Source organism: Leuresthes tenuis, unplaced genomic scaffold (assembly GCF_036924035.1).
Source record: "Leuresthes tenuis unplaced genomic scaffold, fLeuTen1.0.hap1 SCAF_16, whole genome shotgun sequence".
NCBI lineage: Eukaryota > Metazoa > Chordata > Actinopteri > Atheriniformes > Atherinopsidae > Leuresthes > Leuresthes tenuis.
In genome coordinates, this window is record NW_027325370.1 from 24,402,788 (window position 1) to 24,415,638 (window position 12,851).

At 40.0% G+C, this 12,851-nt stretch overlaps 1 protein-coding gene across 1 annotated transcript in view; it reads right to left on the reverse strand.

Annotated features, from left to right (window-relative positions):
- The window catches only part of LOC140272220 (inactive dipeptidyl peptidase 10), a 31,058-nt gene that overhangs the window by 16,973 nt on the left and 1,234 nt on the right, over window positions 1–12,851 (reverse strand). Inside the window, exons 2-5 of the mRNA XM_072367586.1 lie at window positions 5,456–5,570; window positions 4,464–4,559; window positions 4,188–4,282; window positions 1,830–1,901 (exon numbers count right to left, since the gene is read on the reverse strand). Of these exons, the coding sequence (XP_072223687.1) occupies window positions 1,830–1,901; window positions 4,188–4,282; window positions 4,464–4,559; window positions 5,456–5,570 (378 nt within the window). The remainder of the gene's footprint in view (window positions 1–1,829; window positions 1,902–4,187; window positions 4,283–4,463; window positions 4,560–5,455; window positions 5,571–12,851) is intronic.

Sequence of the window (12,851 nt, forward strand, 5' to 3'; positions counted from 1 at the left end):
CTGCCCTTAAATTCCAAAAAGCTCCACTGACAAATCTCACCATCACTTGTTTGAATATGTGCAGGTCCTCTCTTCTTTTGATTCTCTCCTCTCACGCAAACACAAACCTGTCTTATTCAAACAGGCTTTGATGGGAGGCATTTTCCTGTAGGAAATCAGTTCTCTCTTGTTCCTTTGTGGCAAGATCCTCAACTTACCCCCACCCTTTCAAAACCTCCCGAGCTAATACAAAATCCAGTGAAGCCTTTTAACTTTACACATAGGCTCCTCATCTGTTTATCTCCCTTGCAGCTCTCTTCTTCTAGCTTTTCTTTGGCAGTCATTCCAACTGATTTAAACTGGGCAGGGTATCTAAGGGCAAACAGTGCATATCCTATTTATCATCCACCACCATCCTGAGTGGCTTTCCCCACTGCTTTCATTTTTTTCTCTTGCCTTCTCTGCCACTTTGAGCAGCATGCTGCTCCTCTTCTGAACAGCAAAGCCGACGCATGGCGCAAACTGCTTCAGTCAGCCCAAATCCCCCCAGAGATAGACAGAAGAAAGTGAATGAGAATGAGGAAGATGAAGGAGGGGGGAGGAAGAGGAGACTGCAAAGACACGGGGAATGGAGGAATAGCCTCCATGCGCCCAATATGCCATCAGCCATGCTCAGGCGCACATATCCATTTCTCAATTAACAAATGTTTCCAAGTGTCATGGCCGTTGTCTCTGATTTTCGCTGTAAGCTGTAAGCTTACACTCTGAGCACACAGAGGAGACTAGAAATTCCTGCTGATATCAAAGAAAATATGCAAATGACCTGGAGAAAAAAATCCATCCAATCAAGTAACAAACTGGGCAAAGATCTGATCCTTTCTCTACAGAGGTACATGGAAACAGATTGAACGCATGCTAGCTGCTCAATAATTCAGTAAGAATGGATGCACTGTGTTTGTGATGAATGCTGTAACACAGCAACAGGCTCATTCGTCCCCCACACACAGAGAAAATATGATACGCTGTGATTAGAGGAGAAGTAGGTCTCTGAAGGAAACCCAGAGAAATAGAAGAGACTGAAGGGCTGAACAAATGAGATCTGCAAAATCTAATCACAGATTTTTGTAATAAAAATGTGGGGGGAAATGTGCTGAGGACATTCATTTCCTCCAAATTCTGTTTGTATTTGCACATTACACAGCTTGCCTGGCCTTTGAGGGTAGGAGTGAAGAGGATGCGGGTATTTGCAGAGTGAAACAGGTGACAGGTGGAGAAACTGAGCAATGTGTTGTTTCAAAGTGTAAAGTGTGCAAAAGATCTGTGTTTTGTCTTATAGGAAACCACCTGCAGTTTGGGATTCCCGGTGCCTTCTCATTAAAGTTTCAAACTGAATTTGTAGGGTGATTTCATTACAGCAGCTCCAACTTTACCTCTTCATCACACTTCAGAGGAATCTTAAGCTTTCCTCAACCCTCTGCACCTTCTGCAATTACCCACTTTAAATATTCAACTTGCCATACAGTATGTTATCCTCATCTATTAGCGTCACAGCAGTAGCTGCAATAGCACAAAAAGCACCACACACACACACACACACACACACACTTCACAACCTCCTCCTTCGTGTTCTTGCTTCTTCTCTCTGTTGTTTCATTGAGGCTCTTATTAAAATTGCATGTTGCGGTTGTTTAACAGCCACAAGTGACCTGTCACACACGTTGTGGTTAGTTAGCTGTGATCAATCATCTTTAATATTACTGGAAGCTTCATGACTGTGGCTATATCTGAAGGTAAAAGAAATGGTCATGCAGTTTGGAGTAAATCAGACTCTGCCTTAACATAAAACTTACCGGTCGAATGTTATGCGCCAAGAGGACAAAGCTCTTGTCTGCAGAAACTTGGAACTTTGTCGTGGTCAGGTCCTGGAGAAAGAGGCAGTATTAGCAGTGGTAAAAGAAACATTCATATCCTATACTGAGGTTAAAGTGTCACACAAGAAAAGTCAGGGAAATACATGTATTATGTATCATAAAATTATTTTCTTCATACGCTACTGTAAAATCAGTTGTTGGTTGAGGTGGAGCTCCTTTCAACTGATTTTTTAGTATTAATCTGAAGATTGCTTTCTTGATCTATGAACTGATTGGTTTGTAAAACCAACTGCTTTAAATACTGTAGATACCTAACAATTTTCTATCAGCTGTTAATTTCCTTCTAGAACAACAATTGTATCTACTTCTTAAAATTGTAGGTAGTTTTACTGATAATAAAGCATCATATTTAGACAATTGCCACAGTTTTGTATTTTAGTTCCTCAGAACTTACTTGTGTACCAACACTGAAGAATAGAAGAGACCTTTTTTTTAAAATATTGGTGATAGCACTTAGCACTTTTTATATATCTGATTGACTTGTTGAGTTGGCTCTTCTTTTTATAGAAAAAAAAAGAAAAAACTTTATTCCTTTCGTAAGGGATGGTTTAGGTGACCCAAAAACATCCCATAGCTATGCTGCTATAGGCCTGAACTCCCATGATGCACCTTTCCTCACTCTGCTCTCATTACTCTCCATGTACATATTATTGTTGTCATTAGCTTGTGTTTCTCTTTCTCAGCAGGCATCCCTGGTCTGGTGTTATGGTGCTTATTGACCCCTCTTTCCTGTCCTCTCAACCCCCCAGCCGGTCGAGGCAGATGGCCACCCTTCCTGAGTCTGTTTCTGCCAGAGTTTTCTTCCTGTTAAAAGGTTTTTTTTCTTTCTTTTCACCGTTGTACTGTGCATGCTCAGGATGGGAGACTGGATCGAAGAGAAGTTTTAATGCAAGCTGTTTCCATATTTGGACAATTTTTTTTCATTGGCATTGTATGAATTTGACTTATTTGGATTAAAATGATATAATTGATCATAATATTTGTTGTGATTTGGCACAGTATAAATAAAACAGAGTAGAATATAATTATAATTAGGTAAGAGGGGCTGGAGAGTGGCGTTAGGCGATGGAATCTAATGCAAGAGAACCAAGTTAAGTCAGTGAGTTTTGAAACCTCACTTTTACATTCAGTCCTTGTTTCCTTGCACTTTCACTCACTCTTTGGTCTTAGTTTCATATGGCTAAGCTGATTCCAGTTAATTTTTTCTTATAAAGAACAAAAGGCAATCTAAAATGTGACTCTGTGTTCTGAGCATTTATTACAACACTGCTACATTTTGGACATGTGGACAAACATATCTATTACGTGTTTTCAAGTGAGACTGGGGTGATTATTAACAAAGCTGGGCAATATAAGTCCTTGGCAAAAGAGAGTCAAACTCATAATTCATTACACTGAAATGCAACACTTCAGTCAGTGCTTTAAGAAACAAGCTACATTCCTCCTTACGTTTGCCGACAGCTCAAAATCAGCATGCACAGTTTGTCATCTCACAACTGAACCATTTTGATATGTTATATTTTTGTTTGAGATAGAGGAGGTGGCATGAAGATGCTTCCTCTGTGATGTTAATAAATATAAGACCATGGAATTTTCTTCCTTCCAGGGGTGCATACTTTTACATCCACATACCTGCTGGCACAACCATTTTCGGATGCCTTTAAAGATATCTATTCCTGATTTCTTTTTACACCTTTGAAACACTTTGTAACACTGTATTTGAAATTGAAAATAAGTACTTTTTCCACGATGAATCTTTATCTCTAGGGCTGACCAAATTTCCTCTGCTTTTCATGTATCAAAGGATATCCTTGTGGTTTTCGATATTCAGAAAAGAAAATATCTTTTTGTGGAACTGGAAACAGCCGCAGAGATGACGAACCACATTTCAATACAGAAGAGAGATCGTCCAACCTGACGACACAACCCTGCTTAAAGCTCATACGTGATGACCCATATAAGTCTATCAGTGTCGCGCAGAGGCGGTGTTCAAAATGATGCCCTCGGTTGGAAAATTCTCTTTGAAGCCTCATATTGAGGGCTCACAGAGCAGCCAAATTGTGATGAAGGGGGGTGGGGTGTGTGTGTGTGTGTGGTGGTGGTGGGGGGGGTACCAACACTCTGCCAAATCTTTTTTTGTCTGAACTGTGGGATGTGGTACAGTGGGACTCCACAGCATCTGTCTTTCAATCTTCATGCACCTTCTATATAGATCTGCATTTCTATTCATTCTGGGCTCGGAAATCTGTCCTCATGGGTTCCGTTGTTGTCACTTACCAGTGAGCTGTTGTTCAGCAGAGTTGTGGTTAGATTGTTGCTGAGGCTGAATGTCAGGACATGTCCCTCTCTGGTGCGCAGGACCACTTCATTTTCTATCAGGGTTAAAACAGTTCAGGGAAGAAAGTTCTTTCTTATTAGCAAAGACTTAAACTCACAGAGCCAGCGAGAATCTGCAAACCAGTTGTTAAATTTCAGGAATGATTATTAAAATGATGTTAAACTTAACAGTTTGTCAGTCAGGAGTCATTTGTGAGCCAGAACATGCATCATTACCGTTTAACCAGGACACACAGGGGTCATGAACTTTGAAGTTGTCACTCTCCAGGTCCTCCATGGTCACATGGGAACGGAGTAACAAGTGAGACTCGTCTTTAAAGACGGAGAAAAAGAGCTCATTACTGGATCGTATGTTGACAGGAAACATAATTTTGGACTAATCTTTTTGCATTTTCAGTGACACTCTGAAAACGTCTGTAACATACACAGAGCATTTACATGAAAAGTTGCAAACTTTTCTCATTTGTGAAGAGATGACAAGACTCATGCCTCTCTCATATCTGTCCTTTAAATGTAAGGCTACAGCCAGCAGTCACATAGCCGACCTGAAAAAAATGCAGACAAGAGGGTACAACAAACCAGTAACAAAATCCTAAAAAAAAAAACTGAAAAAACTTGATGGTATCTCCTCTCTGGAACTTCAATTTACACATTATACTTTGTTTATTTACTTGGCACTAAAACCAAATTGTAAAACCAAGAGGTCCTTTGCTGTTTATGGGGTTTTTATGTATAGGATCGCTCCTGGTTGGATGCAGTAACTTTCTGGATTCTCCCCTGGTTGCCTGGCAACTACTAAGAGCTTTGAAATTCCCAAAGGGATTTGAACCCCATAAAAAGGCAGATTGACTTATTTACTCAGTGTTTTTTCTACATATTAAACAAACATTTTTTAAAAGGATAGTTTTTAGGCAGCTTTAGGGGTGCCGGTATGAGGATTGACTTTCGAACGGACTCTGAATAGTTCTGCACCTTCTTTAGTCTTCAACCTAAGCTGAACTAACAGCTGCTGGCTGTAGCTTCATATTTACCCAAGGCATGAGAGTGTAATTGCTCCCCTCACAGAAGTTGCCACCATAAAGCAAATAAGCATTTCACCAAAAACGCAAAAAAATTATTCCCTCACTTGCCAACATCACAACTCTTTTTATGCGTTTACTCCCCACGAGCTCTTCAAACCCTTTTTGTCCTCTCTTTCTCATTCTTACCAGGCGTGAGAAGGATCACAGAGAGAATGACCAGAGACATAACCGCCAGGATCACCACCATAGCTATCCCTATGCCTTTCCAGTTCCGCGGGGGACCGTCTGAACTCCCCAGGTCCTGATGTTAGAGAGAACACAAACATAGTGATGAATATGAACACAGCTAAAAAGGAGGACATTAGTGCTGCTTCATTTGCACAGGATTTTCTTCCCAGCAGACAGATCAGTGTAGTGAGCCTCAGGGGACTGACACCAATCTACAGCATCACAGAGACCCTTCTGTTAGAAAATTACATAGAATTGGTTGCATAATAAGAAACCTGCCTTTAATTGCAGCAGCAATTGGAGCTGCACCAGAATTTTTTTTCATTCCCAATGCTTCATCTCACTTGTTACAGTACATGACTGATGAGATGGTGAGGTGTTCAGGATATGTGCTGCCTGAAACTGATGTATGCTTTCATGAAAAAAAGAACAATAAAAAAAAAAAACAGGTGGTGATGCTGTGAAAAGGATGTGAAAATGTGCATAAAACTGAGATGGAATTATTTTCAAATGATTCAAACCCTATATAACCCTAATAGTATGAAAACAATATACCCAATGCTTAGAGGGAGGGGATATATTATTTTTGAAAATGTGCAAAAATATGCTCATGTTGATGCCAGCAACATCGTTTACCTCGTTTACCACTACATTGCATCACTTCTCCATTTAACAAAGCTCTGTAAGACAGTGGCAACAGAAGAAAAACAAATCAAAGAAAACACCCGGTGGAATATGTCAGAACTATTTGGTTTGATATTATATGAAAAAAGTGTCCTGGAGAGGTTATTTAAAATGTTGAGTGGGTTCATTATTTTTCGGAAGATTTTATGGTTTGGTGAAATTTTAAAATTACATAGAATTTGAGAGTTTTATTATCCCAGTGATGTTAATTTAGGATTCAAACAATACATAGAAATATTTCTATGCACCGAACAAGGCTGAAAAGCAACATGCAATTACCATGCCTTTCGGACGTGCATTCAAAAGACACGTGGAAATCCCCCATGGACTGGAAGCGCTTCAGAAAAGCCTTTCACTGAAATAATAAATACTACTTAAATTTCTGCCTTGCAAAGATGTAAATGCTAAAGAAAAGAAAATGCTGCTGCCTTTTCTGGGCTCACAATTGTGAATCAATGCAGCAAAAAAAGAAAACTATATTAAACTAAATTGAACTTCATTTTGGAAATAATGGACACCATATTTTCCACGCTAACAGCTCTGATATGGTTAGATACTGTATCTGCTCTGGGTTGAAGGTACTAAGAGCTTTGCAAGTAGGCTACACGTTAACTTGATATAGCTTTCCTCACTCACACAGGGACTGTTTTTGTTAAATTTAATGGAAGACGTTGCTTATTTCAGCAATGCAATTAGTAAACATATGTACACGACTTGATTGATGTAACAACGTATGTACAACGTATTGATTGATTGATAGATGATACATTTGGGAGTCAAATTACTCCCGCCTATGCACATTTATCTGGACTCAGCTGGCTTGAAGACTCTGCTCATGCCCCACAGTTCTCATTCTAGGCTTCTTCTGTTACTTATCAGACGTGAAAAAAGTAAAGTGTACAGTATGTGTGAAACGTACAGAACTGTCAAGCTTTCCGGTTCACAAGCACCAATTTGCCATCAGCCAGAAAAATCCCTTATAAAAGGCCTTAGTTCCTTTCCTAAACTTGCATACAGGACCAAAGACCATAACTGCAGTTTAACTTAATTGTGAATGTAAACATACTAATATATGTAACATACATTTATATTTAAAAACTACAGTAACTGGTCACTTGAGTTTCTTTTACAACCCTTGCAAACTGTTGTTTAAAGAAGAAATGATGCAACATTGTCAAAACGGACCATAACAACTTCATTTAAATGTCTTACTGGCATCAAATTCAAAATAGAACTTAATGCCTTTGTTTTCAATAATTTGGTTTGTTTTCTTTGCATTTTGTTGAAGTAAAATAAAGGGTTAAAACGGTTTGCAAATCATTGCATTTTGTTTTTCAACAGCATCCAACATCTTTGGAGATGGGATGCACTTCATCTCCTTTGGAGCCGCTTTGGTTAATCCCGATTTAATGAACAGCTCTGGAAGAAGTTGTTAACAAGGCAATGAAAACAATTTGAAGACAAGGCTGTGTAAGGTTGTGACAAAGCCACTGGGAGAGCAAAACTTAAATTTTGATCTCATGTCCTTGCATGCCCGCTGAACGCAGTCAAGGGGAACTGATAGAATGAGTCTGCATCAGTATCAGTTACAATTAAACACAACTGCATACTGTTCCCAGGCTGTACTCCACTCCTTCATAATGAGTGGCTGGCACTGCTGGAGCCTCGTGAGTGCTGGATTGTGAGAGACTGGTAACACAGCAGCTATAAAACTCAGCCTTCGTTATGGCCGCCCACTCCTTTGGCTTAATCCTTAAAACCTTGCGTGTCACTCCCTCTCCTCCTGGCAATGGAAAGGTGGGCAGCGGAAGAAGGGCATCTGTGCTGTTCACTGGACAACGAAATGCTGCTTTTCCGTGCTCCCGAGGGGGACACCATCTGTCCCTGATTCTGTGTGACTGGCCGCAATAGCTTTGATAGCCACTTTAAATACCTCAACACTTTCTCGAAACGACCATACGTGTCTTTACCCCCTCTCACCATCTCGGTGGAAGAGGGCAGATGATTTGGGCTTGTTTTTCTGCTACAGGACCTGAACACCTTGCAGTCATTGAATTGGCCACGAACCCCTCTGTAAACCAGAATGCTAGGGTTGGTCAGTTTTGGTAGTTGGGGTTTTTGTTTAAGTTTTTTCTTTTTAAATTATCGTTCATTCTTTACCTTTTAGTTTCTTGGTTTCTCGTATCTCGTTTTTTATTCATCTGATTCTCATCATTGCTTTGGTTTTTGTTCTGCTCTCTGGTTTAGCTTTTCTTTGTGCCTTTGTTTAGTCTCTGTTCTGTGTTTTGAACAAGTTTCTGTTCGAGTTCTGGTGTTTTGTTTGAGCTTTATTCTTTGTGTTTTCAGTCTTCTTTATCAGATTCTGTTTGAGTTTGTATTCAGTCTATGTTCTGGTTAGTCTCTAGTTGTTTTGAATTGTTGGTTTAGTTTAATTTCCCGTACTCTTGTCATCACACCAAGATATCATTGGTTGTCTTGGTCTTGTCCCTAGATCTCCATGCACACCTGTTTCTTGTTATTCACTCATCTGCCTACACAACAGACACCAACCTACGCAGTATTTACAGCTCCCTTGTCCTCTCAGTCATTTGCCTGTTTATGACTGTCTTTTTTCACGTGGTTTTCCTGTCCTGCTGCTTGTATGTGTTTGCTTTTGTCAGTTTAGAGTTTTTGTATTTTCCTGTTCCACAGCGCCTTTAATAAAGACATCTTTTGTTCATCGTAAGTTTGCGTCTGACCTGTCTGCGTTTGGGCACACCATAATCTTCTTTATCAAGGGTCACAGCACCACAGTATTCTATGGTCAATTGTGAAGTCATCTGTTTGCTATAGCTTGACTGAAATTTGGTTAAGGAACAGGACAGTGATTCCAAATACAGCAGCAAAGGAAAATAATCAAAATCTTGTGATGACCCAGTCAAGGTCCACACTTCAACCCAAACGAAACGCAATGGAGGGAGGTGTACATAAACAGCTACTTACAAAAATGATTAGTGCATGTAATTGCTGCTATAGATGGGTCTAAACGCTGTTAAATCACAAGGACTACTTAGTTTTTTACACACAGTTTCAGCATGTTTAGCTTAGACTTTGTCAATTACATCATGAAACAGTGTAATATGTCAATATGTGTTAATCTGAAATAGTTTTTACCTCATTCTAACATGTAATCATTACCAAATGTTTTTTTCAATATGTTTTGACTTGTCAACTCTTGAATTAAAAGAGGGTGTACACTTTCTTTTTCACTTGAGTCTAAGTTGTGAAAATTGACAATGTTGTTACATAATTGGAGTCAAGTGTCTGAAAACAAAGAGAAACAAAAAAAAAGTTAAATCTGCAGGATCTGTAGAGTCATGATCATTGCAGTTTGACAAGCAACATCAGTTCTCTCTGATTCTTCATTCCTCTATGTGCATTTTGTCAACATTTTTCAATCAAATTTAACAACATTTATGATGTGTTAAACTTGGAAAGTAGAAGGTTTACTTCATCCCTGAAGATGTGTGAAAGACACATAGGGTCTGCCGATGCAGACCTTCTGCTAAGGTCTCATCATTTATAGATCTGCTTGGCTGCAGTGTCGTAACATGTTAAGATTAAAAACCACTACCAGCTGCACCTGCAGGGGCAACACATAAATGATGTTTGAACTTTCAGTGCGTACAAGGCTGGGTGATTGATGTCCAAGGCTGTGTATCTACTGGCCTCTCTAACACTCTGTTTCTTTTCTCTTATTCTCCTGCCCTCACAGCACACAATCCCACAGGGAACCACCATTATCCTTCTATCAGATAAAGAAACCTACTGTGAAGGCTTTGGTACAGTCACACTACACCTTTAGCTCTTACAGTCTGAAGTCTGAAAAATGGAGAATTTTAAATCAAACCTCCTTAACATGGCAAACTATTTACATGCTGGGAAGATAGAACCATGAGCAGCAACGGTAATGTATCAAGGTGACTGCGCACATCATAAAATGTATTACAAAGTAGAACCACACAGACATTCTGGGGTCTCATGGTGAACAGAGACATTTCAAACTAAATTACTTGCTTGACTGATTTCAATACACAGTTTTTTCATTGGACATCCTCCCTCAAATTATGTGAGCAGCATCCTCCTCGGGGTAGGCACATCTCCAATCATCCCTCCAGAGCCAGGATATTACTTCCAATTAAGGTCACGTCAGACAGGGAGAATTCCACATTTGGGTGAATGAGACGTTTTGTCATTCTTCCAAATTAAGTACAGATGCACTGAGCAGAATCCCCAGAGGGAACACTGGAGAAGCTGCTAGCGCCGACTGGCTGCTGGTCATGCTGCATTTGGGAATCTAATGCAGCATAATCTGCTAGCACAGGTGAACAGATGACAAGCTGGGTTGTGTGACAGACCAGGTTTGTCTCAGTCAGCATTTTGATGGACAAGCGAAATTATCTGCAAGAAGGTTTTCTGCTGAGCCAAATCAAGAAGGAGTCCTCCTTGGTGAGCTGTCCTTTTATTCAGCCAACACAAGGGAGTGAGAGTATGAGGTGTCAGGCAGACACCGCTGGGTGTGAGAATGCAAATGAAACATTTTTATGTTCATGGATAAATCACCTGGAGGCATCTTCTTGTGAGGGTTTTTTTGGCAAACCATGCAGGCTTAAAATACAAATGGAGAGAGCTCCTCCATTTTCCAGCACTACTGGGGAATTTTCACTCAACCAAATGAAAGAATCAATAAGGTATAGAGTTGTATAAGGTCCACTGGGAAACAATTAATAAAGGGAACACAGCCACGAAGGAGACTTTAAGACAGACGCTCTCCCTCTGAACACCGTTTCTTGCAAATTTCAATACCTCATTGTGGAATGTCAGAGCATTTGTGCCATTTCAACTTCAAGATCAAACTTATCAGACTGTAACTGTTTAATTAACAGCTCAAAAACAGATCCCAACTAACTGTGTCTTTGCTCTCAAAGTTGCACACAAAATCAAACAATATAATCTGTATTGATGGAGTTTGCACACTAGAAAAACGCCAAAATCATGTCAAATATGATTACTCAACCTGCACAGGACGCACCACAACTAGGTCGCGCAGGATTCTGCCAGTGCTTACAATTCATAAATTAGGCTCAAGAGACCTCCTTAACTCCATCTTCTGTGTCTTTGAGGAAGCCAATAATAAATCACATGAAGAGGAATGAGGGAACCAATTCAAGCCGCTCTGGGAGTCGGGTCTCAGATTTGCATGTCTTCTAAACTTCCCCTTGTTGATACTGGCTGACAATGCTCATTACACACATGCCACTGACAAAGGCATAAAAGAAATAAGTACCTATATAAAAATGAGGCTGATCCATTGGCAGACACATACAACCCTCAATATAACCTATAAGCTGATTTAAATGATTTATTGTAATTGCTCACAAGGGAAATATGTAGATTAGTAGGTAACAAGTAAATATGATCTTGTCAATATTTCTCGCTGCCTCTTTAGAAATGAAGGTCCTCATTACAGTATACTGTAGTTTCATTATGCTCAGAATGAATTAAAACCAAACTGCTACAGTAATTAGATACTACCAAAGGAATTCCTATGATCACAATCACTGCATTGGGTGTTCGCTTCTCTTTCTTAGCTTTGCGAAGAGGAGAAAAAAGTAAAAAGAGTAGGTGGTATTGACATCTTTTAGGAATAACAGGGAAGCACTTTTTTTTTGCCCACGAGACTTTTGCCAGACAATGCAGCAAAAGCCTTAGTGAAATGAAAGACCAGCTGCTTTAGCCTAATGCCGCAAGGCTGCCCCTCTTTTCATGCTCCCCATCACACGCAAGAAAATTACAGTACAAAAGGATCCTGTGCAAGAGAGCTCCTCCATGACATGTCCAGAGTTACTTAAAGTGGCTGAATACCTGCCTTAGGACAGGAGCAGAATTACTAAAACACAAATGGGGGAGCTACGTGTGACCAAGCACAGAGTTAAAGAACAGGCCGATTCTCAGCACACAGAGGCTCCTTTGAGAGACTTGATCAGTAAATAATATATATGATAAATAACTGAGCGACTGCTGGGATAGGCTCCAGCCCCCCGTGACCCGACTGACAGATTAAGCGGGTATAGACATAGACAATAGATGGATGGATGGAAATAACTGAGCCTGAACTAGAGCATCAAGCTTTTGTTGCAGAAAATGATGGTATTTGCTTAGATGTTTGTGGCATTAAGCGCTGTCAGGTGGCAAAAACGTGGACTCTGCTACCCAGTTTCTAACACACAGAACACACAAACAAGTGGCATAGGTAACCCACATTACCCTCCAAATTACTGTTGTACAACCACAGAGAAAACAGAGGCATTCCATATTTGAATCAAGGGCCGAAAGACAGAGAGGGTTATTTGCAGATTGTGGTTCAACTTGGCACATGTGGCAGCCTATAATCCAGAGCAGAAATAATCAACCCTCTTACTGAAATTGAACAAACGTGACATGCCTCATTAACATCTGTACTGTGTAAAGCACATTGATGGGAGACTGTAGTATGAGAGAATATTTACAGACAAAAGGTTAAACCCTGTAGCCTTACGTGGTCCTCCTAGAGAAAAAGACGTGCTGTAGGATTATGAAACAAATGCTTTCTTTCAAACAAGTTTCAATAAGATTTCATCATGTTAGTTAA